Source organism: Erpetoichthys calabaricus, chromosome 1 (assembly GCF_900747795.2).
Source record: "Erpetoichthys calabaricus chromosome 1, fErpCal1.3, whole genome shotgun sequence".
Lineage (NCBI taxonomy): Eukaryota > Metazoa > Chordata > Cladistia > Polypteriformes > Polypteridae > Erpetoichthys > Erpetoichthys calabaricus.
Window position 1 is genome coordinate 353,644,095 of NC_041394.2, and position 27,747 is coordinate 353,671,841.

The window sequence follows — 27,747 nt, forward strand, 5'->3', positions numbered from 1 at the left end:
ACATCTATGTAATCCTGCCTACTACACTAAATACTATCTATTATATAGCATCTTTCACATCTATGTAATTTTGCCTAGTTACTACTCTAAATACTATCTATTATATAGCACCTTTCACATCTATGTAATTTTGCCTACTACACTAAATACTATCATATAGTGCCTTTCACATCTATCTATGTAATCCTGCCTACTACACCAAATGCTATCTATCATACTGCCTTTCACATCTATCTATGTTATTCTGCCTACTACACTAAATACTATTTATCATATAGTGCCTTTCACATCTATCTATGTAATCCTGCCTACTACACCAAATGCTATCTATCATATAGTGCCTTTCACATCTATGTAATTCTGCCTACTACACCAAATGCTATCTATCATATAGTGCCTTTCACATCTGTGTAATTCTGCCTACTACACTAAACACCATGTATCAAATAGTGCCTTTCACATCTATGTAATCCTGCCTACTACACTAAATACTATCTATTATATAGCACCTTTCACATCTATGTAATTTTGCCTACTACACTAAATACTATCATATAGTGCCTTTCACATCTATCTATGTAATCCTGCCTACTACACCAAATGCTATCTATCATACTGCCTTTCACATCTATGTTATTCTGCCTACTACACTAAATACTATTTATCATATAGTGCCTTTCACATCTATCTATGTAATCCTGCCTACTACACCAAATGCTATCTATCATATAGTGCCTTTCACATCTATGTAATTCTGCCTACTACACCAAATGCTATCATATAGTGCCTTTCACATCTATGTAATTCTGCCTACTACACGAAATACTATTACCATGTATCATATAGTGCCTTTCACACCTATGTAATCCTGCCTACTTCACTAAATACTATCATATAGCGCCTTTCACGTCTATGTAATTCTGCCTACTACACTAAATACTATCATATAGTGCCTTTCACATCTATCTATGTAATCCTGCCTACTACACCAAATGCTATCTATCATAGTGCCTTTCACATCTATCTATGTTATTCTGCCTACTACACTAAATACTATCTATCATATAGTGCCTTTCACATCTATGTGAAATCTTACATGAAACAAACATTACCATACTGTGATTTGATTGCTGAATCGTGTTCTGTAGATTGTTCCTGCCTAATTCTGTCCATCAGTACGGGAGATAGAGGTAAATGAGTATAAGAATTAATTAGAAAAATGCTTACTGCTGCTGATGAAATTGATTCTGCCAAAGTTTTCACATATCTCAGTTAGAAAAATTGAAGATTTCTCAGAAGAAATTAGAATGTTGGCAGGCATATTTAGACTGCGATAATTGATTAAACAAGCATGTGCCAGAGCCCACCCTCTCAACTTTGGTGAGTTATAGTGACAGTTTTAGTTCAAGCAGTATTGCACGATGCATTTCGAGGAATATTACGGACAAAGTTCAATACATAACAATACCTTTATTAATTTTTGCTCGTATTTCATGCAATTTTTTTTTTTGCATATTTATTTCATTTTGTCCAAAATATTCCCAATTGCCCCCATGTGTAGGTGAGGAGGTGGTCACACCTTATCATCTCTCACTCTTAGCACAGAGGGCTCCACAGGGCTGTGTTCTGAGTCCTCTACTGTACTCCCTCTATGGCTGCTCACGACTCTAATATCATTGTACAGTTTACTGATGGCCCACCTCTGGTGGGCCTGATCCCTAACGGCAGCAAGAAGGCTCACCTGGATGAAGTGGAGAGCTTGTCACAGTAGTGTCAGGACACCGTCTACTCCTGAATGTCAGCAGGAGAAATTAGGTTGATTGTGGACAAGGGGAGAAAACAGCAGAGGTGCTGAGGTACTACCGGCCTCTCTTGTGGAGAAGCTAGACAGTTTCAGACACCTCGGTGTCCACATCCCAGAGGACCTGACCTGGTCCAAGCACATGGACACCTCAGTGAAGAAGGCACAACAGCATTTTTACCACCTGAAACACCTCAGGCTGCCTTCCAAACTGCTAGAGAATTCCTACATTTTGACTATTGAAAGTATCCTGATGGGTTTGGAAACCACAAGGCTCTGCAAAGAGTGGTGTGGTCAGCTGAAGGCATCACTGGGTTTGTATTCAGGAAAATGATGAGAGATACCAGCCATCCCAACAACGGCATCTTCTCTGTGTTGTGGTTAGGGAAACATTACCACTGTCTGAAGATCACTTAAGAACGACCAAGGAGGTCTCCACAGTCCATCCACATCCAAAATGAGGACAGGATCTAGAGCTACAAGAAGGTAATTCTCTCATATTAAGTTATTTAGGTTTAAGTGATGATTTTATTGATATTTTTAAAGTCATGAACTATTATTGTCTTTTCATATTCTTCTTCCTTGGGGTTTTAGCAAGTATGCATTTTACTACGTAGTGTACCGTGTGCAGAATTTTACGTGACAAATAACAATTGGTTTGGTTTGTTGGTCCCAATCTAGGTGGTTTGGTGTGTGGTGGGTGTCTGCTCCCAATCTTGGTTTGACTGTTGGGGAGGTTGCAGTGTTTCTGTTATTTTCCACACAGATGATACAATTCTAACGCTTGCACCTTCAGAGGAATCGCTAACCAACCTACAAAGGTATTGACTGAGAGAATTCATGAGGAGAGCCCAACACAGAAGGCATCCTGAGACTTCTCGAGCTCAATGTGGTTTTGTTACAGATGTTTTGGATTTGTTACAAGAATGATCTCCGAAAGTGAAATAATAAAATAAAACAAAAAATCTGACGTGGGTGTCAATAGGGTATGAGCCCTAAGAAACAAGTTACCCAAACTATCCTTTAACAATAATGATTTAACACTCTGATGCTGATCTTTCTGATCATAAAACAGGTCATCCATCCATCCATTATCCAACCCGCTATATCCTAACTACAGGGTCACAGGGGGTCTGCTGGAGCCAATGCCAGCCAACACAGGGCGCAAGGCAGGAAACAAACCCTGGGCAGGGCGCCAGCCCACCGCAGGACACAAACACACACACACTAGGAACAATTTAGGATCACCTTTGGACTGTGAGAGGAATCCAGAGCACCCTGAGGAAATCCACACAGACACAGGGAGAACATGCAAACTGGGAAGTGAACCCGGGTTCCCTAACTGCGAGGCAGCAGCACTACCCACTGCATCACCGTGCCGCCCCAAACAGGTCATTACGACAGCAATTGATGAAATAAATTCACCATTAAGGGCAGAATTATGGTACTTGAGGGTTCCTCTAGACAGCCTCTTTCTTACGCACGATTTGGCTCAAAAACTAATCGGGACACTGTCCACTCATAACAGGCTCAAGTTTCGAGTTTGGGATTTTTCCGTCCAGCCGTTTTAGCTCGAGACCAGGGGTGGGCAATGTCGGTCCTGGAGGGCCGCAGAGGCTGCAGGTTTTTGTTCCAACCCTGTTTCTTAATGAGAAGTCAATTATTGCTGAAATGACATTTTGGGGATTCATTTTGGTGGTCTCGCTTGTTAAGTTTCCCCACCCCTAATTGCTTATTTCCACCTTAAACAGCTACATTCACTGTTTTAATGGCCCCTTATTAGCAATAAGATGTAAATGACAAAGTGAGCCAGCAGTTCTCCTTCTAACTGGTTTCCATTTACATCTGTGTGTGTTCATCATGCTCGGTTTGATTTAATAAATCACTTAATAGAACATTTGACAGATTGAAAATTATCAATTTTAGGCTTCAAATCATTTGGATGATACAGTGCATCCGGAAAGTATTCACAGCGCATCACTTTTTCCACATTTTGTTATGTTACAGCCTTATTCCAAAATGGATTAAATTCATTTTTTTCCTCAGAATTCTACGCACAACACCCCATAATGACAACGTGAAAAAAGTTTACTTGAGGTTTTTGCAAATTTATTAAAAATAAAAAAATTGAGAAAGCACATGTACATAAGTATTCACAGCCTTTGCCATGAAGCTCCAAATTGAGCTCAGGTGCATCCTGTTTCCCCTGATCATCCTTGAGATGTTTCTGCAGCTTCATTGGAGTCCACCTGTGGTAAATTCAGTTGACTGGACATGATTTGGAAAGGCACACAGCTATCTATATAAGGTCCCACAGTTGACAGTTCATGTCAGAGCACAAACCAAGCATGAAGTCAAAGGAATTGTCTGTAGACCTCCGAGACAGGATTGTCTCGAGGCACAAATCTGGAGAAGGTTACAGAAAAATGTCTGCTGCTTTGAAGGTCCCAATGAGCACAGTGGCCTCCATCATCCGTAAGTGGAAGAAGTTCGAAACCACCAGGACTTTTCCTAGAGCTGGCCAGCCATCTAAACTGAGCAATCGGGAGAGAAGGGCCTTAGTCAGGGAGGTGACCAAGAACCCGATGGTCACTCTGTCAGAGCTCCAGAGGTCCTCTGTGGGGAGAGGAGAACCTTCCAGAAGGACAACCATCTCTGCAGCAATCCACCAATCAGGCCTGTATGGTAGAGTGGCCAGACGGAAGCCACTCCTTTGTAAAAGGCACATGGCAGCCCACCTGGAGTTTGCCAAAAGGCACCTGAAGGACTCTCAGACCATGAGAAAGAAAATTCTCTGGTCTGATGAGACAAAGACTGAACTCTTTGGTGTGAATGCCAGGTGTCACGTTTGGAGGAAACCTGGTACCATATCTACAGTGAAGCATGGTGGTGGGCAGCATCATGCTGTGGGGATGTTTTTTAGCGGCAGGGACTGGAAGACTAGTCAGGACAAAGGGAAAGATGACTGCAGCAATGTACAGAGACATCCTGGATGAAAACCTGCTCCAGAGCGCTCTTGACCTCAGACTGGGGTGACGGTTCATCTTTCAGCAGGACAACGACCTTAAGCACACAGCCAAGATATCAAAGGAGTGGCTTCAGGACAACTCTGTGAATGTCCTTGAGTGGCCCAGCCTTGAATCCCATTGAACATCTCTGGAGAGATCTTAAAATGGCTGTGCACCGACGCTTCCCATCCAACCTGATGGAGCTTGAGAGGTGCTGCAAAGAGGAATGGGCCAAACTGGCCAAGGATAGGTGTGCCAAGCTTGTGGCATCATATTCAACAAGACTTGAGGCTGGAATTGCTGCCAAAGGTCATCGACAAAGTATTGAGCAAAGGCTGTGAATACTTGTGTACATGGGATTTCTCAGTTTTTTTATTTTTAATAAATTTGCAAAAACCTCAAGTAAACTTTTTTCACGTTGTCATTATGGGGTGTTGTGTGTAGAATTCTGAGGAAAAAAATGAATTTAATCCATTTTGGAATAAGGCTGTAACATAACAAAATGTGGAAAAAGTGATGCGCTGTGAATACTTTCCGAAGGCACTGCATCTCTCGAAAGGAAAGACATCTACAAAATAAGAACCTAACATTATAGACTAACAAGCCATAAAATTAAATAAGGTCTCAGATTGGCAAGGGTTGGTTTCTAATTAAGCAATTGGGTTAGAATGAAAACCTGCAGCCACTGCGGCCCTCCAGGACCGACTTTGCCCACCCCTGCTCTAGACCATCCTCAAGAAACTGCGACACACACACACACACAGAGAGAAACACACACCCATCATCGAGATAGCAATGTTTCCGGTATCAGGGCATCCTGAGATGTCATGACCTGTTGAAAACTGGAGATCAAAATTTTGGATGAATCTAAAGCTTTTGCTCCACCCCCACATATTATAGGTTATGTTGTGAGGTGTGCAGGGCACAAAACAAAAAAAGATGTCCGCCTCAGTTTTATTGAGTATACAAACAAATGTTTTCCATAGTATGAAACATGAGGACCCGATGGATTTGCTTGAAGGGCTTGATGGTTAGAGTCAACCTACTGCAGTCAGAACTGAACGTATGGCTGGTACTTTTCTTCCAATTAAGAAGTGAGATAGACTAGGATGCGGCTTTTCTCCAGTCCTGTGTAATTTGTACAATGAGAAGATCTTAAGAGAGATGGAAGCATCCCATGCTAACCCCTGTCCACCACTGACAGTGCCTATAATGGGCATAGGAAAGGTGCCAAATAAAGCAAATGTATTATTACTACTACTACTACTACAATGGCACTTGTTAAGGGTTAATTTCACACAAACATAAAGAAGTTTTTTTTCCACACAGAGAGCGACAACCACATGGAGTAAGCTACCAAGTAGTGTGGTAGATGGTAGGACTTTCAAAATATGACCAGATGAAGAACAGACAGAATTAGGAATGAATATATTGGAGGGATAACATGGGTATAACAGTTGGTGACAAGGTGAGAGAGGCCAGATGGAGATGGTTTGGGCACGTGCAGAGGAGAGAGGAGTGGTACATCACAAACAGAATGTTAAGGATGGAACTACCAGGCAAGAGGGGAAGAGGAAGGCCAAAGAGGAGGTTTATGGAGGTCATGATGGAGTACATGAGGGCACTCGATGTGGAGGTTTATGGAGGTCATGAAGGAGGACATGTAGGCAATTGGTGGGGCAGAAAAAGATGTAAGACAGGGATAGATGGAGACGCACGATTCGCTGTGGAAACCCTAAATGGGAACAACTGAAAGAATAAGTGGATGGGACTGGAAAGCTTCGTTGGGCTGAATGGTCTGTTCTCGTCTAGGTTGTTCTGATGGGCATATGAGTGTCAAAACTCGGTGACCTGGTTTGATGAATCACGTTTTCTGTTAGATTATGGGGATGACCAGGTGCTACCTGGGGAAGAGATGGCAGCAGGCTGTGCTATGAGAAGAAGTCAAGTCGGTGGAGGAAATATGATGCTATGGGCAATGTTCTACCGGGAAACCTTGGGTCCCGGCCTTCATGTGAATGTTACTTTGACAAGTACCACCTACCTGTGGCCTACCTAAAGAACATTGCAGACCATGTACACCCCTTCATGGCAATCTCTGATGGCAGGCAATATAATGCACCGTGCCGCACTGCAAAAATTGTTCAGGAATGGTTTGATGACCGGGACAAAGAGTTTAAGGTGTAGACTTGGCCTCCAAATTCTCCAGATCTCAATTTAATTGAGCATCTCTGGGATGGGCTGCAAAAACAAGTCTGTCCCATGGAGGCCCAACTTTGTAACTTACAGGATCTGCTGTTAATGACTCTGTGCCAAATACCACAGCACACCTTCAGAAATCTAAAAAGAGAACAGAACATGAAATGAGAAAATCAGAGGTACAATAAAAGTGGAAGAGATAGCTAAGAAAGAACAAGAATGTAGGTGTGACTATTATGGATGATGAGATGAGGCCCAACAAGGAATATGTGGGCAAAAGAGTGATGGGAATGGAAGGCCAGGACAAAAGAAAGTGAGGGAGACCAAAGCAGAAGTGGATCGATAAATTCAATGAAGACCTGAAGGAAAAGGTCTTGACTGGTGAGGAGTTGCAGGACTGAGCTGCTTGGGGAAGGGTCATCAAGCACTTCAACCCCACACAGAAGTGGGCAAACTGAAGAGGAAGATGGCAGTTTACTGTATATTACTGTCATATCGTATATATGATGGAGGTTCTTTATTATTTTAATTACTGTTAAACATTTGCTTGCTTTTCTGTTTTGTCAAAGGAAACCACGCACACCATCACAGTTCATCTCGTCATACTTTATACATCCATCCATCCATTTTCCAACCCACTGAATCCGAACACAGGGTCACGGGGGTCTGCTGGAGCCAATCCCAGCCAATACAGGGCACAAGGCAGGAACCAATCACGGGCAGGGTGCCAACCCACCGCAGGACACACACAAACACAACCACACACCAAGCACACACTAAGGACAATTTAGAATCGCCAATCCACCTAACCTGCATGTCTTTGGACTGTGGGAGGAAACCGGAGCGCCCGGAGGAAACCCACGCAGACACGGGGAGAACATGCAAACTCCACGCAGGGAGGACCCGGGAAGCGAACCCAGGTCTCCTAACTGCGAGGCAGCAGCGCTACCACGGCGCCACCGTGCCGCCCATACTTTATACACCTAATATTAAATAATCAATAATAAAAAAAACTAAACAATTACAATGCACATCCTCTCTTTCTGAATGTTAATCAGACCACCTGTGGTGGCTGCATATTCCATCCATCCATCCATTATCCAACCCGCTATATCATAACTACAGGGTCACAGGGGTCTGCAGGAGCCAATCCCAGCCAACACAGGACGCAAGGCAGGAAACAAACCCCGGGCAGGGCGCCAGCTCACCGCAGGGCACACACACCCACACACCAAGCACACACTAGGGCCAATTTAGAATCGCCAGTCCACCTAACCTGCATGTCTTTGGACTGTAGGAAGAAACCCACGCAGACACGGGGAGAACATGCAAACTCCACGCAGGGAGGACCCGGGAAGTGAACCCGGTTCTCCTAACTGTGAGGCAGCAGCAGCGCTACCACTGCGCCACTGTGCCGCTAGCGGCATATTCCATAAACTTTAAAGTCGACTCCAGCAAGCGGGTCTCTTATCATGAAAACCACATCCTATGCTGCCAGCTTTGTGAGTAGGAATTAAAAGGCAAAATCAGTAGAGGAGAGGATTGCTATGAAGAGCTGTACGTTACCGCACATTTGCTAGCCAATACCAGTATGATACTGGGCTACACAGCCAGACAGCTCTTGTGGAACTCGCTGAATCATAAGTCGATTTTCCTAGTTTAGTGTCCAGTTAATGGAGACAGCTTTGGAATTCCAAATTTGTCACAAAACAGAAGAGTCAAGACGGGGATTGCTAGTAGGTTACCGGCTGTTCTTTTGTTCAACAGCTGCATTCTCTGCCAAAAGCCACACATTTTGTCTTCTAGTGTAGATCTACACCTGCATTAGTCTCCAAGTATTTAAAAGTTTGTTCAGGGTCCAATTCTCTGATGGTTTGATTTTGTTCTGTGGAGGTTATTATTATAATTTTTTAATTAATGAAAGTTACTTCTGCACACTTTAAACCTAAATGTCATTTGGGTGCCATTCACTAATTCTTTCACCAAGCAGAGCTGCTCTCCTGGGAGCTGGTTGCTGGAGCTGCAGAGTCTTAGGTCATTCTCTAATAACAGGTGACTGAATATTTGAGAGTTCAGTTGATATGAAGGGTGGATGTTGACGCCATGACAGAGGTTTCTGAGGGGGGTATGCCAAGTGGGTTTAATCCCATACACAACAAGAGTGGAGTTAAAATGCACATTTCAAGAAGACTTGTAACTCTTGACAGATGATAATTCCAAGTGCCTTTGTCAAAGTAAAGCTGTTTGAGAGTGTCTCACAGTAGTGGTGAACTTGATCAGAACAGATACATGTTATACACTTCCAAGCATTTGAGGATCAGAATGAATCCAAGCCACATTATGATTTCTGCTTTTGTTTGCAGCCCCATGATAACCTCTTTCAACAATAGCTGGTCTTCTGATCCATATGACCCCCTTCTATTTCCCATTCGGTTCCAAGGTAAATGATGTTACGTTAGTGTAGATGTTTGTAAATTCTAACGTATGTTGACATGCCGTCATACCACACTGAATAGATGGTAGGCGCCCATATCAGAACTGCCCTCTGGAACCAGTGGTTGTGTGTGTTGGGGTTGAGGATCTCTCAGCTCACAGCAATTCGGAGGTTGCTTTTGGATGGTTCAGTTGTTACAAACGACATATGATACATTACTGTTGATAGAAACTATGCTTTTTTCCTCCTCTGTATTATTTTTTGCTGTTCTCTCTAATTTCTTTTGTCTCATTTGCTTTCTTTCTGTCAATTATTTCAAACAGAGCTCTTAAGGCTGCGTCAGTTATCTTACTTAATTTGGATGTAAAGACTCCTGGTCTGGATGATAGTTTCCTGCTTGCCGTCCTGGTGTATCCTTTAAGTGGAAATTCTTGATTTGGTGCATAAAAGTAACAGTAAACAAACTCCTCGAACTCTTCAACTAATCACTAGACCGTGTCGAGTCCTCTCCTTTTCTTGATCACAGTACGCTTGTGTGCTGTTCTCTGTTCGTTGTTGTTGGGGCTACACTGTGAATTCCTCTGTGGCTCTCGAAGATGGCTCTTTTGTGAGAGTCAATTCCACACTCGGAATGGCCTCTCTCTGGGTTAACTTCTCCAAATTTACTTGGTGTGCTCATTATCAACGGAATGAGTACTGATGTGTGCCAAAAGACTCTTCTTCACTGAATATCGTTTTCCACATTCAGAACAGCAATATGGCTTCTCTCTCATGTGAGTTCTTTCGTGAGTCTGAAGATAACACTTGTGTGAAAACCGTTTGCCACATTCTGAACAGCAGTAAGGCTTTTCTCCTGTATGAATTCTTTTGTGCCTTCTCAGACTGGACTTGTGTGAAAACTGTTTTCCACATTCAGAACAAAAGTATGGTTTCTCTCCTGTGTGAATTTTTTTGTGCTTCTGAAAAGTGCTCCTTTCAGAAAACTGCTTGCCGCATTCTGAACAACAGTATGGCTTCTCTCCGGTGTGAATCCTTGTGTGGGTCTGAAGACCGGTGATTCGTGTGAATCGTTTCCCACATTCGGAACAGCAATACGGCTTCTCTCCAGTGTGAATTCTTGTGTGGGTCTGAAGACTGTTGATCCGTAAGAATCGCTTGCCACATTCAGAACAGCTATACGGTTTCTCTCCAGTGTGAATTTTAGTGTGTCCATGAAGAGTATTTCTGTGCCAGAATCGTTTGCCACATTCAGAACAACTGTATGGCTTTTCTCCTGTGTGAATTATTTTGTGCCTCCTTAGACTGCACTCATGTTGAAACCATTTGCCACATTCTGAGCAGCAATATACCTTCTCTCCGGTGTGAATTCTTGAATGGATCTGAAGACTGGCTAATCGTGTGAATTGTTTCCCACACTCAGAACAGCAGTATGGTTTCTCTCCGGTGTGAATTCTTGTGTGGGTGTGAAGATTGGAGAGTTTTGAGAAACGTTTGCCACATTCAGAACAGCAGTGAGGTTTGTCTCCTGTATGAAGTTGAAAAGGAAAAAGAAAAGATTGTCTTTAGTTCTACTGTTGACATTAAGTCAAAATACTAAATACATGCTTGTTGAAATTATGAACAAGATTTTCAAAACATCAAAAAAAAAATCTAAAAATGCACGAGAGAAGACACTAATCTTGATAACTGTCTTCTCTATTACAACTAATCACCGTATAAACACAGACATTGCTGCTAAAAAGGTGAAATGGTAAACAGATCACATGTGAGAGACTAAACTGACACTACTGGACACCCCCAGGGGTTCATGGGAACTGGAGTCTGGAAGTGTAGCCCTATCAGGGTTATTGCAAGGTGGTCGCACCATTGGGGGGGTGGGGGTGCAGACTACGCTGGTTCCCAAAACTGCATACGCAATTTACCATCCTAGTCCAAAATGTTTCAAAGTTCCATGTTGTTCATTTTATTCAATTAAGGAGGGAAATGTATTAATCACCAGGTATCTTGATTCTGAGGAGCGTTTAGTTTGAAAACAGAGCACCATCCCACAAATATAAAATGCACCTTTAATAATCTAAATGATGTCCTGAAATTTTCAAAATGTAAATCAAAAAGGCTTATTTACTCAACAAAGCAGAAGAATAAATAGGGTGACATATTAATGTACAGGCTTATAGGAACTTCAAGGGTGTGGGACAAGTATTAAAGAATGAGAAACGCAGGATCACCACAGTTATGTGTGAAACCAGGACTGGTCAGCTTTGTGAAATACCAGCCTCATACACTCACCGGTCACTTTATTAGGTACGCCTGTTCAACTGCTTGTTAACACAAACATCTAAATCAGCCAATCACATGACAGTAACTCCATGCATTCTGGACATTGTCAGGACGATCAGCTGAAGTTCAAACTGAGCATTGGAATGAGGAAGACAGGTGACTGGAGTGACTTTGAACGTGGCATGGCTGCTGGTGCAAGACAGGCAGGTCTGAGTATTTCAGAAACTGCTGATCTACTGGGTTTTTCACACACAGCCATCTATAGGATTTACAGAGAATGGTCTGAAAAAGGGAAAAATATTAGTGAGAGGCAGTTATCTGGGCAAAAGTGCCTTGTTGATGTCAGAGGAGAATGGCCACAGCAACTCAAATAAGGACTCATTACAACCGAGGTGTGCAGAAGAGCATCTCTGAACACACAACACGCCGAGCCTTGAAGCAGGTGGGCTACAGCAGCAGGAGACCACACCGGGTGTCACTCCTGTCAGCTGTGAACAGGTAACTGAGGCTACAGTTCACATGGGCTCACCAAAATTGGACAATAGAAGATTAGAAAAATGTGGCCTGGTCTGACAAGTCTAGATTTCTAATGCAACATTCGGATGGGTAGGGTCAGAATTTGGTATCAACAACATGAAAGCAGGGATCCATCCTGCCTTGTATCAACAGTTCAGGTGACTGGTGGTGGTGGTGGATTGGTGTGGGGGGATATTTTCTGGACACACTTTGAGCCCCTTAATGCCAAATCAGCATTGTTTAAATGCCAAAGCCTAACTGAGTATTGTTGATGACCATGTCCATCCCTTTATGACTGCCTTCTTCTAATGGCTCCTTCCAGCAGGATAAAACGCCATGTCACAAAGCTCAGTTCATCTCAAACTACTTTCTTGAACATGACAATGAGTTCACTGGACTCAAATGGCCTCCACATTCACCAGATCTCAATCCAATAAAGCACCTTTGGGATGTGCTGGAACAAGAAGTTCACATCATGGATGTGCAGCTGATAAATGGGAGAAACTGCATGATGCTGTCATCTCAATAGGGACCAAAGACCCTGAGAATGTGTCAAGCACCTTGCTGAATCGACACCAAGAAGAATTACAGCAGTTCTGAAGGCAAAAGGGGGTCCAACCTGGGGTACCTAATAAAGTGGCCGGCGAGTGAATGTACTCTCCATTATAACAGCAAAGACCATGTGCTCTCATTTATTAAGGTTAATCAAATTGAAACATGCTCCATTTGAATTCCTCTTTAATTTGTGCATTTATGTATGTACATTATTTCTGGTTTAATCATTTTTGTCAAATGATTATTCAGTCAAAGCACACCAACGCTAATACAATGCAGATGTTAGTGTGAGGGAAAAAAAAACCAATCAGTTGTGCTTACATTCTGTTAGATATATTACCAAAAATAACCTGAATTACCAAAACAGTGAAATTCAGCTATAGAGCCCTTGGCAAATGGAGGTTATGTGGGTTTAAGTGTTGAATGATGCCCTTTAAATCAGCTGTTTTCTGGGAAGTCTATATAAAAGCATTCATAAATTGTGGGGAAAAAAGTGCAAACCAGTTGCTGATTCTCTGCTTTGTAATGATGACATAATAAATACATCCCCATTGGTCCATTCTCTTTAGGTTAGAACACAGCAGGCAGCCAATCAGGATCCTTTGCCACTCCTCCTGTGAGCTTCTAAACTTGATATTCCATTTTTTTTCCCCCATTAGAGAGGGAAAGGAGAGAGTCTGCCTGTCCTTTCAATGTGCTTACATTCTGTTAAATGCAGCAGGATGGAATAGGGACACCCCGCTTAGAAATGCCACTCTTATCGAATCAGAAACACGGCACAGAAAGGCAAGTGCTTAGTGCAGTTTGAAAACAACAGTGTCTTCTTTTGGGAACAGGTGACTGAATGACGACTTAACTAAGAGTAGAGGCCACACGGGCAGGACGGACATCCTGGCCAGAAGAGGGGATGATTCCTTACTCGGGTGGTTGCTGGTTCAAATCCCGTAAATGCCAAAAAGGGACTCTTTTGTGTGGCCCTTAAGCAAAGCCCTTAACCTGCAATTGCTGATCGCTTTGAAAAGTGACAAAAGCGTTATATAAAAGCAAAGAAAAGTATTATTACCTGAACGGAAGGCTCCACTAGGCATTCAGGCATCCCGGCCGGGTGGAGAACTGGATCAGACCTAGTAGGAAGGACCAGCTGGGATGGACGGACAGCCCACTGAAGAAGGAAGATGTCGCTGGGATTATTTATTATTTTTTTTTTTTTACTTCCGCTAGATGGCAGTGGGCCTCCATGAAGGTGCCCATTTGGGAACCAGCAGGGAATACTGGGAGATGTAGTCTGGCAATTCAGCCCTGCAGGGGACCATGGGTGCCGCAAGGGGGGGGGGGGGGTTTGGGGGAGGGACACTGTAGGGAGTTGCACTCCCCAATTTACAGTAATCCCTCGCTATATCGCGCTTCGCCTTTCGCGGCTTCACTCCATCGCGGATTTTATATGTAAGCATATTTAAATATATATCGCGGATTTTTTGCTGGTTCGCAGATTTCTGCGGACAATGGGTCTTTTAATTTCTGGTACATGCTTCCTCAGTTGGTTTGCCCAGTTGATTTCATACAAGGGATGCTATTGGCAGATGGCTGAGAAGCTACCCAGCTTACTTTTCTCTTTCTCTTGCGCTGACTTTCTCTGATCCTGATGTAGGGGGATTGAGCAGGGGGGCTGTTCGCACACCTAGACGATACGGACGCTCGTCTAAAAATGCTGAAAGATTATCTTCACGTTGCTATCTTTTGTGCAGCTGCTTCCTGAAGCGACATGCTGCACAGTACTTCGCATACTTAAAAGCTCGAAGGGCACGTATTGATTTTTGATTGAAAAACAAACTCTCTCTCTCTCTCTCTCTTTATGGAGGGGGTGTGAGCTGCCGCCTTCAACAGCTTTGTGCCGCGGTGCTTCGCATACTTAAAAGCCAAACGGCCCTATTGATTTGTTTGCTTTTCTCTATCTCTCTGACAGTCACTGCTCCTGACGCGCACTCCTTTGAAGAGGAAGATATGTTTGCATTCTTTTAATTGTGAGACGGAACTGTCATCTCTGTCTTGTCATGGAGCACAGTTTAAACTTTTGAAAAAGAGACAAATGTTTGTTTGCAGTGTTTGAATAACGTTCCTGTCTCTCTACAACCTCCTGTGTTTCTGCGCAAATCTGTGACCCAAGCATGACAATATAAAAATAACCATATAATGATATGGTTTCTACTTCGCGGATTTTCTTATTTCGCGGGTGGCTCTGGAACGCAACCCCCGTGATGGAGGAGGATTACTGTATGGGACTTCCATGTGACCCGGGCAATCGTCCTCCTGGGTCCGTAATAAAAAGGACCGCAGTCTCTTATCCAGGTGAGTCGAAGCTGGGAGGACAGAGGACAACACTCAACTGGAGGAGGGCAGCACAGTGGCAAGAAGAAGAGAGCTATCAAGGAGATCAAAACCTTAAGATTGTGTGCATTCATTAATTTGTGGGGGTGAACTTAATCAAACCTGCCATTATCTGAACCTGGGACTCCCTGTGTGCGGGTGTTCAGGGGTTTTAGGGCTCACTGACAGCCCGGTTTCCATCACACCAGAATTCAACATTTGATGCCTGTGTGTGTAACCATATCCCAACTGGACTTAAGTCTAACTGTTTACAGGTGCACGTAATAACATCTGAACAGTCAAAGAGTGTGTGTGTGTGGAGTAGACAAAGAGAATTGTGTTGCACACCCACAAGATAGAAGCTGTTTCAGCCTGTGGTTAGTAATGTGAAATTTGATGATTCGTGGTGAGTATCACTGGGTTGTAAAAATAACAGAACAAAACACATCAGCTGCACCAAAGCATCAATAAGATGGAGAATATCCTTTATTTTATTATGAAGTGTGGTTTGCAATAGGGGCGGCATGGTGGCGCAGAGGGCAGCGCTGTTGGCTCACAGTAAGGAGACCTTGGTTCACTTCCCGGGTCCTCCCTGCGTGGAGTTTGCATGTTCTCCCTGTGTCTGCGTGGGTTTCCTCCTACAGTCCAAAGACATGCAGGTTAGGTGCATTGGCGGTCCTAAATTGTCCCTAGTGTGAGCTTGATGTGTGGGTGTGTGCGCCCTGCGGTGGGCTGGCGCCCTGCCCGGGGTTTGTTTCCTGCCTTGTGCCCTGTGTTGAATGAGATTGGCTCCAGCAGACCCCCGTGACCCTGCAGTTAGGATATAGCGGATTGGATAATGGATGGATGGTTTGCAAGAGGCAATGCTGTTGTTCAAAGAAGAACTTCTATGGTGAGCAACACAGCGGCTACAAGTGAAACCCATTGAGGCTATCGTTTAATTCGTTCTGGTTATTTTATTTTTAACGTAAAAGAAAACGTGCTTGTTATACAGTGTGTATTTTTTTTTTTTTTGAACAGGAGATATCTGGATGTGGGCTACACAGCAGTAACCTCACTCTACGCCAGGGATTGGCTCCAAAAGGCACCACTTAAGTCAAAAAACGACTTAACACATAAAACACTTAATAATGATTTAGACCCCCCGCCTATAAACACCTAATGAGCATTTCTCTGAATTTAGCATTAATGAAGTTTATACATTTAAAGGAAAAACAAACATTTTTGTACCAAAAAAAATTTTTACATGAGCAATGTCAACATTGCTCGCTGGGTGTAGCTGCTGGTGCGTAAGGCAGGATTAAGCACGGGCTGAAAGAAATCTCTCAGTCCAAAAAGTTTGTTTTAAAAGATTTAGTGAAAATTCAAAGCAAACAGTCCACACAAGAATAAAGAAAAAAGGTTGTTACACACTGTGATGGATGGCCGAGGAGATTGTGCCCTACTGGGAGACCTGGAGGAGCAGGGGACCAGGAGAAGGGCGATTTATACCCCAGGATATGACAGGGCAACCCCCTGGGTTGCATCGGGTCCATGTGCTTGGGGCTGAGAAGCTCCAACCTGTTGTGGTCCGTGGCCACCACCAGGGGGGCACCTGGACAGGTCGGGAAAGAAGATCTGCAGCACTTCCGCCACACCCGGAAGTGCTGCCGGAGGTTAATTGAGAAGCACCTGGAGCTATGAAAGGGGCCACCTCACTCCATTCAGGGAGCCGAAGTCGGGTGGAAGAGGATGGAGCTTGCGAGAGACAAGTGGAGGCAAGTGAAGAAAAGAATAGCAAAAGGACTGAGCCATGCGAGTTTATTGTGGCTGTGTTGTGCTGTATAAATAAATGTGTGTGTTTTGGACAGCTGGCTGTCTCAGTGTCTGTCTGTGTCCGGGCATTTTTTACAACATGTAGAAAAAGAAGTAAAAAAATTGGAAAAACATCTCTCTTCTCTAAACGTAACCTTTCTTGTCAAACCCGAGTTGTTTCTATGCTTTACTTCGCCATCAGTACACTCAACATGTTCAGTGGGGCAAAAAAGTATTTAGTCAGCCACCAATTGTGCAAGTTCTCCCACTTAAAAAGATGAGAGAGGCCTGTAATTTTCATCATAGGTATACCTCAACTATGAGAGACAAAATAAGAAAAAAAATCCAGAAAATCACATTGTCTGATTTTTAAAGAATTTATTTGCAAATTACGGTGGAAAATAAGTATTTGATCACCTACAAACAAGCAAGATTTCTGGCTCTCACAGACCGGTAACTTCTTCTGTAAGAGGCTCCTCTGTCCTCCACTCGTTACCTGTATTAATGGCACCTGTTTGAACTCGTTATCAATATAAAAGACACCTGTCCACAACCTCAAACAGTCACACTCCAAACTCCACTATGGCCAAGACCAAAGAGCTGTCAAAGGACACCAGAAACAAAATTGTAGACCTGCACCAGGATGGGAAGACAATCTGCAATAGGTAAGCAGCTTGGTGTGAAGAAATCAACTGTGGGAGCAATTATTAGAAAATGGAAGACATACAAGACCACTGATAATCTCCCTCGATCTGGGGCTCCATGCAAGATCTCACCCCGTGGGGTCAAAATGATCACAAGAACGGTGAGCAAAAATCCCAGAACCTCACGGGGGGACCTAGTGAATGACCTGCAGAGAGCTGGGACCAAAATAACAAAGGCTACCATCAGTATCACACTACGCCGCCAGGGACTCAAATCCTGCAGTGCCAGACGTGCTTAAGCCAGTACAAGTGCAGGCCCGTCTGAAGTTTGCTAGAGAGCATTTGGATGATCCAGAAGAGGATTGGGAGAATGTCATATGGTCAGATGAAACCAAAATAGAACTGTTTGGTAAAAACTCTACTCGTCGTGTTTGGAGGAAAAAGAACACCATACCTACTGTAAAGCATGGGGGTGGAAACATCATGCTTTGGGGCTGTTTTTCTGCAAAGGGACCAGGACGACTGATCCGTGTAAAGGAAAGAATGAATGGGGCCATGTATCGTCAGATTTTGAGTGAAAACCTCCTTCCATCAGGAAGGGCACTGAAGATGAAACGTGGCTGGGTCTTTCAGCATGACAATGATCCCAAACACACCGTCCAGGTAACGAAGGAGTGGCTTCGTAAGAAGCATTTCAAGGTCCTGGAGTGGCCTAGCCAGTCACCAGATCTCAACCCCATAGAAAATCTTTGGAGGGAGTTGAAAGTCCGTGTTGCCCAGCGACAGCCCCAAAACATCACTGCTCTACAGGAGATCTGCATGGAGGAATGGGCCAAAATACCAGCAACAGTGTGTGAAAATCTTTGTGAAGTCTTACAGAAAACGTTTGACCTCTGTCATTGCCAACAAAGTGTATATAACAAAGTATTGAGGTGAACTTTTGTTATTGACCAAATACTTTTTTTTTCACCATAATTTGCAAATAAATTCTTTAAAAATCTGACAATGTGATTTTCTGGATTTTTTTTTCTCATTTTGTCTCTCATAGTTGAGGTATACCTATGATGAAAATTACAGGCCTCTCTCATCTTTTTAAGTGGGAGAACTTGCACAATTGGTGGCTGACTAAATACTTTTTAGCCCCACTGTATGGCGCTGCACAGAACACATTGCATGTCATCCTATTGGGCACGTCAAGGCCCGGTTTAAAACCATGTGCCCGCCATGCCTTACACACGGCATGGCAGGTCACTAACTGAGGCTAATCTGTGATCAGAGAGGCTAGAAATAGTAAGAATATACAATTCAATTCAACTTGTGGGGGTTATTAGAACCTCTCATGGACTATGCACTAATTTATAGACATTTAATATAACTTCAATAACTAGCAAATGGCACTTACACTGGGGATGACGTGGAAGTTGAAGGAGGAGGAGGTTACATTGAAGGGTTAATGGTAAATTTCATACAAACATTAGGAAGTTTTTCTTTACACAGAGAATGATTGATACTTCAGTGGTGGACCGTGCATTTCACACCTAGGCCTTTGGTAGTGCTCCGCCTGAATCAAGCCGCCCCTGATAAACTAATTTATGGTTATAAAAACCATCTTAATATGCAGAAATACAGTATAAAGAGCCGTTGCATTGCAGATAGATAACTCCTGTAGCCACAATAAATGCCTTTATTGAATAGACAAACCAGGGGTGAACAAGTTCCTTTCTACTGCAGCTACAGCCGCGACACACATAAAAAACATCAATAATAACTCATAAACTTGCAATATTATTTAGGAAAATCACAACATTTTACTCACCAAAAATTCGGATTATTTGTAAACAAAATCCATCCTCCTCTCTTTCCTCAAAAACAGTTCAATTACTCTGTCATACAGATTATCTGTGCGCTTCAGTTCCATCACAAAGTCCCTTTCTATCGCCATCGAAGCTAATGCTGAAAGTCGAACCTGCCCCGTCGTATTTCTGACATAAGTTTTAATTCGCTTTAGGGCTGAAAATGTCCGCTCGACAGAAGCAGTGGACACGGGAATGGTCACCGCCAAACATACCAATGTGTACAGCTGCCCCAAGCTCTCATTCAAATTTTTCTGATGAAGGAAGTCAAGGACATCAGTGGGAGATTTTCCTGCAAAATCATCCATGGCATACATTACAGTCAGTTCTGTTTTTAGCCGAGACAGATCAAAAAGTGCTCCATGGCTCTGTGTTAAACTGGAGAAGGCTGCATGCGGGAAATTTTTCTTGTATTCCCGAAACATCTCGGGGTCGAGGAGCGTGACAAACATCAGTTTTTCATGGTCTTGAAATCTGGTCTGTGTCTGGCAAATAATATTGTCCAGAATCCTGCCATGGAGTTGGCGGTAGTGCGTGTGAGGATCTTGCGCTTGACCTCTTCGTGCGCTCGGAGCGCCTGTGGTGTGTTCAGTGGCCTCGTAGAGTTCCACATATCGTCTTCTCTCTCGCTCAACGGTGTCACAGAACTCCTTTACCCTAGCCAGACAAAACTGCACATCCAGTTTTATGTCCTGTAGTATTGAAGACAGCACGCCTGAATACTCAAAAATGCCATTGAATGTGTGAAGCAAAAAACAAAACTCAAAATCATCCAGACGTGCTTTAAATCCATCAGCACAGTGTACTGTGTCCTCATCATACTCGTCATGATGCTCCAGAATGTGATGAAACAGTTCCTTTAGAGCATCTCTCTTCTCAAAGACCGTATTGACCACTCTGGATGTGTACTGCCACCGTGTTGGTGCCACACAAGGGAGACGCCGCTGGCAGATTTCGTCCAGTAGTTGCGTGCGCCGAGGCGATCTAGAAAAAAATGCAGCAAGGCCATTGAGGTGGCCAAAAAAGATCTTGCATTCTTTAAGCTTTGAGGCTCCTCGAGTCAGTACTAAATCGAACTGGTGTGCATAGCAGTGTATGAATAAAGCCAAAGGTGCTCTCTCTTTAACTTTAGCCTGCACCTCATTTAATCCAGAACACATGACCACTGCGCCGTCAAAACACTGTGCCACAACTTTACCCAGACATTCATTTTCCAACAAAAATCTGATGATAAGACCTGCAATGTCATCGGCTCGCTTCCCACTGGTAACATCTTCAAATCTGACAAATCGCTCCTTGACACCTGTGCCCGTTACGTAACGCACAACCAGTGCTAGTTGCGCTGCGTTACTCACGTCTGTCATCTCATCCACCATAATAGAGACGAACGGTGCTTTTTTAACGTCACTTCTTATCTCTTCTCCCATCACTTCAGCAATAGCAGTGATCAGGTCATTTTGTATTTTACCCAACGTCCCACTAAACACTTTATTGGTGGACAGGTGGTAATGTAAATCCGTGTTGCTCTCAGCAATGAGAGAAAGAAGCTCCACATAGTTCCCTCTGTTATTGGATCCCGAGCTTTCATCGTGTCCCCGAAATGAAAGTTCCTGTTTGCCCAAAAAAATGACACAGTCTATCAGTCTTTTTAAGATTTCTCTGTTTTTCTTCACCTTTTCGTTGTGGAGCTCCGTTTCCCTGCACACTTGCTCGTTCAGCTGTAGATCCACTCTGGTTTCCCCAAAAGTTTTGGAAAGCACCATTGCTTGTAAGTGTCCGGCAGTGCTTTGATGTCTCGTTGCTGCCTTGGATAGGCAAGTCAAATTTACAAACCCAGTGTGGCTCCAAACACCATGTCGACCAGTGGCAAATAACAAGCACTCCCAGCAATACAATTTGCAGTGTTCCTCGGACCCTGTGAGCCAGGGGTACCGCTCGTAGTTGGCAACCTGAAAGTGGCGGACAAATCCTCCTCCTGGTTGCGACAGGCTAGCTAGCTTCGGAGTTGTCCGACCTTTCTTAACAATGTCCAGCTTTTCATGAAAAGTCCGTCTTGAAAATGGCCTTGAAAGTAAATCTGCCACCAAATCTATTTCTTCTCCTCCTTCAGCCACTGTGGGGTGACAAAATAGCTATTACACCATCCCATCCAATCAATGGGTCTGAATACGGTGACGTTGCCGTACGACTGCTAGAGGGCCCTAGTGACACCAACTCAAAATCTGATTGGTTGAAGCAACAGTTTAATCGACATTTATTTTGTGTTCGAGGGCCTGCAGAACAGATTGTGAAGGCCTCCGGGCAGACTTCTTTCACTTTGACCCTGCCTGGCAACAAATGATGGCTGAAATGTGATTGGTTAAATGCTTTAATACGAAAATACATGTCTGGAAGCAGCACAACCATCAGAAAAGCTATGAAAGGAAGCGGACAGACTATTTGGAATTATTTAATAAGTATTCATGGACAGAATATAATTAACATCAGTTTGTGATTCAGATATTTTTTTAGGCCAGCAGAGAAGGCCTTGCAGGCCCTGACAACCCACCACTGAGATACTTGGAATAAGCGACCAAGTAGTGTAGTGGACAGTAAGACTTTAGGGACTTTCAAAACTCGACTTGATGGTTTTTAGGAAAAAATAAGTGGATAGGATTGTCGAGCTTTGTTGGGCTGAATGGCCTGTTCTCGTCTAGAGTGTTCTAATGAAGATGTCCTCACCCACCTGACACCCGTCTTGACTGCCACAAGAGGCATCGGCCACCCCATTTGGGGTCGTTTGTCCTCTCGTCTTCTTTCTATCTCCCCTTGCATATCTCGGATCTCTGCGGTAGGACTCCATCATGATCGCTCCCAATACGGAGCAACTATAAATCAGTGGAGACAATCTGCCCCCAAAGCGACGATCCTTCACTCTGTGGCGGGGCTGCCTTTCACATTCCACTTCTCCTCCTGATGCGGTTCACACGGTTCTACTTCTGTCTTTCTCATGTCTCCCCCAAGACTCCTCTTATTCTAATGATTGTCAGGGGGCACAGTTACAAACGCTCCACGGCCCTCCGAGGCATTAATGAGGCACCTGCCTGAGGCGCTCACTCGCACGGGTCTTTGCGATCAGGCAGGCACCCCCAGCCGTACTTTGAGCGATATGCACTCACGCTCAATTACAGCCTGCACTTCTGCGGGACGAGATTATTTATTTAAACTCAGCACAACGCCACGGACCACTTATCACACGACTGACCTATGTAAGGTGGTGTAAACCGGCTTAAGACGATTTGTATTTTGTCCATATATTTTTAACTAAAAACCGTCGTAAGGTCAAATTCGATGTGACACAAATCGATGTATGATGAGGTATTACTGTATGTGGGAAAAATATGGTAATCAAAAAAAGACCACCATCACGTAGTCTTGAATTTAAACAAATCAAAGGGCTCTGGTTATTTTTACGTAATGCTCTTCATGGAGTACAGGCTCCCAATGCTGACACACATTTACGACTGCTGTGTAATGTATTAGCAGTACTCATAAAACAATTTATATACAAATGAACAAACATTTGTCAAAAATTTTTAGCTCTATGTTTAACACTAAAGTAAATGGTGTTTTACCCCATGGTTGGCATAAACCGATCCTGGCAAAGTCCATTATTATACTGGTAAGAGAGATGTGGCCAGTTGAAAATGAGGGAGAAAAAAAACAAAAAAAACAAAAACTCCAGTCGGCATGTGAAGAAAATAAAACTCATGGCTCTACAGTCAGGATTAAGAAACAAACATGCCGTTCTGATGATCCCCTACCTTAGCTCTCCTGGACATTTGTCAAAGTCATAATTGCATACTGGACTGTCTAATAGGCGGCGGCAGCAGCATAAATCATGTCAATGTTGAATCCTGGCGTTCCACAACCTCACATAAAAAGTACAGGACTGTCTTTTCAGGTCGATACAACCTACCGTTAACTTAAATAGACTTTTATGTTACACTTACCGGATGATGACGGTCGATTTTCCAGACTTCTAACTGATGACATTCCATCATTCCTCTTTGTGTCGGACTGCAATGCTTCAGACCGCATGTTGAAGTTGTCGGCCATCTCCTCAGCATCTTCTTTAATACCCACAGTCACCAGTTCATAATCCTCACCCTTAATGCCGAGACTCTCTTGCTCGAGGTTGACAGACTCCCATTCACAGTCCTCTTCTTTTATTCTCACAGTCATTATCTCCATGCTATTCATATTAGCCTCAAACTTCTCCTCTGTGACATCCATCTTGGCGTTACGACAAATGGCAGCTGCTTCTTCTCTGCTGTTGAAAGAACCGGATTTTGTTTCATTAAAATCATACCAGTCAGCTCTAAAAACATTTCAGTTTAATTTTTTTAGTACCCTATTAGCTTAGGTTTAGGTCCAAGAGTGACAAAGTGAGAGAGATGAGTTTGAGCACATGTAGAGGAGAGATGTGGGGTACATCAGGAAAAGAATGTGGAGGATGGAACCAGCAGGCAAGAGGGGAAGAGGTTTAGGTGATGAAGGACACAAAGGCAGTCGGTGTGGCAGAAAATGACGTAAAGGACAGAGAGAGAGATGGAGACGGAGATGGATGATCTGCTGTGACCCGTAATTGGGAACAGTCGAAAGAAGAAGAAAATTAGCTAAGGTTTAGGTCAAGTCAGACAGTTTAGAGAAATTGCGTTATAACAGACTGACAGCAACTCATCTTCACTCTTCATACCACATTATCAGGTGTGGAACAAACTCAGAAGTGTGGAGTGAAGGTCCATCAGTCTTGAGGAGGGCCACCTCACACAGTTATGGGCCAATAGTCTTCACTGCTTTGGCTCGCACATAATTGTGTTTAAATGTAAAAGGGTGAAAGGCCGGCCACTAGGTTTGCTCCTTGTATTCGTTTAACGTATGATGTGTTTATTGAATATCTATGTTGTACTAGGGTGTTGTACCGTGTTAGCCATTATGGATGTCGTGAGAAGCCAAGCAAAACGACACCTTTTATTGGCTAACTAAAAAGATTACAATATGCAATGTAACAAAGGCGCTATATAGGTGCCGAGTCGACACAGAGTGACACCGGAGACATGTATAAAAGCCAATAAACTTATTTTTCTTCACCTGTGGGGCACTACACAAAACACACTGGTCTCCACCACCACTCCTCCCAGCAAGCATTGTTGTCCTCCTCCTCCCGACTCTGGCTCGTGGAGTGGTGGCTGCTGGCCCCTTTTATAGTTCACCCAGAAGAGTGTACATTGCAACAGGTACACATGTCATAAACATGGGAAGGACGGTCCTTACGTGTGTGTGAACTGTTAACATTTGAATCTGATGATAGCATATAGCGCGGAACTGACCTCTCTGTACTATTCTTTCCTCTGCATGTCCTGGAGTACAAAAGAAACAGCACCATACAGCAACGTGTATCTGGAAGATCGGGGGAAAAAAAAAAAAAAAAAAAAAACACGTGGTCACTGATTACAAGCGCAAGATGTTATGCGAATGAATATGAATAATATAAATAACGTTGTATCCGTGCCACAATGTTTTCCGAAATGTACTATACAGGTTATAAAATGAGTTATTCCAAATATTATATACACCAATGTCTCTGTTTTTTTTTTTGTCGGTGCAGCTTTGACATCATGGACCATAAGGCGCATACTAATTCAGCGTGAGCAGGAACACTCAAAAAAACTGAATAAATAAAGTTCAAATGACGGTGAGATATGAAGAAGGCCGATTCACCAGCGTTTGTGTGTCAGCTTTTATCCCACCAGATCAGAGAATTTCCAGTTCCATTGCCTCAAAACCCCACTCACATCTACAGTTATTCTCAGTTTCAGATAAAAAGTAACAGCGTCAGACCCCGGGGGGTGGTGGGGTGGGAGTGGTAGTATGTATTGTGATCGTGACTAACAGACTAAAAGTGGGGAAAAAAAAAAAAAAGAACGGTAACATACAAGTATTATAAATGTACACGGTCTGTAACAGATGCAAACCAAATGCAAGTGTTTATTGTATAAAATTAACAATAAGAGCAGCTCACTACTCAAAACGCAAATATATAGGAGTCAGTCAGAATCAAACCGGAGACTCTTGATTACAAGTCAGCAGATCTTGCTGCTACGCCACGGAAGCTGTTGTTTATTCCTTCAACCTTTTGTGAAAGTGTTTTTTTGATCTTTGCACTTCAGGCTTCACACATTATATAGTTTATGCCTATATTTTGTCATTTATTACTAAAATATGAAAACCGTTTCTGTTTTAACAATGTGTTTACACAGATTATTGTACAAACGGGAACACACATGAAATGCATGTGTTCCAAATAACGACCTATTATTTCCCCTCTAAAACTCCTGCACTTCACTCCCAGATAATCGAGGCCTGAGCTGGGAGAACTTTGTGGCCATTCTGCGGCGGTGGGGGATGGAATAGCAGGCTGCTTGCTGCTTGTCTTGATCGGCACATTAACAAGACAAAAGACGCTGATGGAGTGGTGCAAAGGGATTTAAGGTGGGTCAGATTTACGAGGTTTTTTTTAGGCTTTGGTAATACTAGTGTAGTACTAGGGTGTTGTACTGTGTTAGCCATTATGAATGTAGTGAAATGTCAAGCAAAATGACCCCTTTTATTGGCTAACTAAAAAGATTACAATATGCAAGCTTTAGAGGCAACTCAGGCCCCTTCTTCAGGCAAGATGTAATTGTAATACTAGTGTTAAAAGTTTTCAATCGCTATACCTGTCCTAGTGTCTATTGTCACAAATGTGCGACTAGGAAGGAGCTGAGTGGACCAAGTGGAGATAATTACCCGCCAGACCAGGGGGTGGCGGGGTGCATAAAACCTACCTCTGTTTATCTCTGCAGGTCAAATACGGGAAAACCTGCCCGATTTAACAGCACTTCCAGTTCAGGTGCCCAGACTGACGTCACTTCCGGTTCACGGCTTATAAAACCACCATCTTCCAAAACCTCATCAGTTCAGTCTTAGAACTCAACTTAAGCATGTCATTCTTATTTTCTATTCCCTTTTGCAGCCAGGGACAATATACGGGTGGCTGCCCCAAACCTTTTTTTGTGTGTTGACTATATAAACACAGGGAACTCCAGTTTGTGTATTACGTCTTGCCTGAAGAAGGAGCCTGAGTTACCTCTACAGCTTACATATTGAAATCTTCTTAGTTAGCCAATAAAAGATGTCATTTTGCTTGAATATCTATGACAACTTAATGGAAAGCAAATAACAGCATGGGGCATATTGTGGAAAATTTGGGAGTGTGAGAGTCAAGCAGAACATATGTTAAATGGCAACATTGACGGGCAGAGCAATCATAAGGCACGTTTTAGAGTGAAGATCTCAAAGCAGAGTGTAACAGGACTGACTGGTTCAATAAAATCAAACCAGCAACTTAAAAAAAGAAAAAATTATATATATTATATACTAGCCATGTGCGCCCAACTACGTTGCGCGTGTTAAAGTTGTCTGTGAAGGGCTCCCTGTTTAAATGCGGCTGCCAGTTGTGAACTGGGCCCTTTGTCGCACAGCATTATGATTTTTTATAAGGGAAACAAAATTACAAAACAAAACCCTTGGAAATTGATTCAATAGGAACGGCCTACTTGGAATCACTGTCCGAATAGTAATTATGTGGTGGTGGAGGAGCATTTCTGCTTCTCTCCGTTCACAGTCCGTCTCATTTTCACGACGCTGTTGTTTCCTCTCACAATCTCTTCTCAACCTTTCTCCAATCTCACAGGTTGCTTTGTGGCAATCCAAAGAGGAAGGCAATATACACGGAGCAATGGTTTTAAAAGGGGGACACATAGGTATCCAGGCTCTTTAAAGCATAAATAGGGATCACTTCACTGACATGTGAGCAAGCCACGGTACAACTGTGAGACGCGCAGCACTCGCCGGCTACGACGTAACAATAATAATTTCCGGAATGTGCTGTTACGTTGTCATTCATTTTACCCACTTTCTTTCATTCATATGTTACGTAGGCACGTACCTTTTATCTTCGGAAATCTCATTCTCTAACCAGGCCTCAGGAGCTAACTAGTGTAACACTGTCCACCACCCCTTTTGTTATTCCGGCACATTGTTGACATCCGTGAGTAACAACAACGTACTAAACTGGAAGGTGGTCTACGCATGCATGGAATTCGCGGACAAACAAAGATCAAGATCCAAATGAAGATTATATATAAAGATTAGTTAATTTAAAGCACAACAATTTGTTTAGTTTGAATGCCTGTGTTTTGAGGTGTGACTGGAG

The 27,747-nt window shown here is 43.3% G+C and overlaps 1 protein-coding gene across 2 annotated transcripts in view; it reads right to left on the reverse strand.

Moving 5' to 3' along the window:
- Positions 1-5,758: 5,758 nt before the first annotated feature.
- The window catches only part of LOC114669077 (gastrula zinc finger protein XlCGF8.2DB-like), a 38,283-nt gene continuing 16,294 nt past the window's right edge, over positions 5,759-27,747 (reverse strand). Inside the window, exons 2-3 of one of the 2 annotated variants that reach the window (XM_028825209.2) lie at positions 23,441-23,757; positions 5,759-10,967 (exon numbers count right to left, since the gene is read on the reverse strand). In XM_028825209.2, the coding sequence (XP_028681042.1) occupies positions 10,105-10,967; positions 23,441-23,723 (1,146 nt within the window). In that variant the 5' untranslated portion in view covers positions 23,724-23,757 and the 3' untranslated portion in view covers positions 5,759-10,104. Of the gene's footprint in view, positions 10,968-23,440; positions 23,761-27,747 lie in introns of both variants that reach the window. The other variant, XM_028825203.2, reaches the window with a different exon arrangement.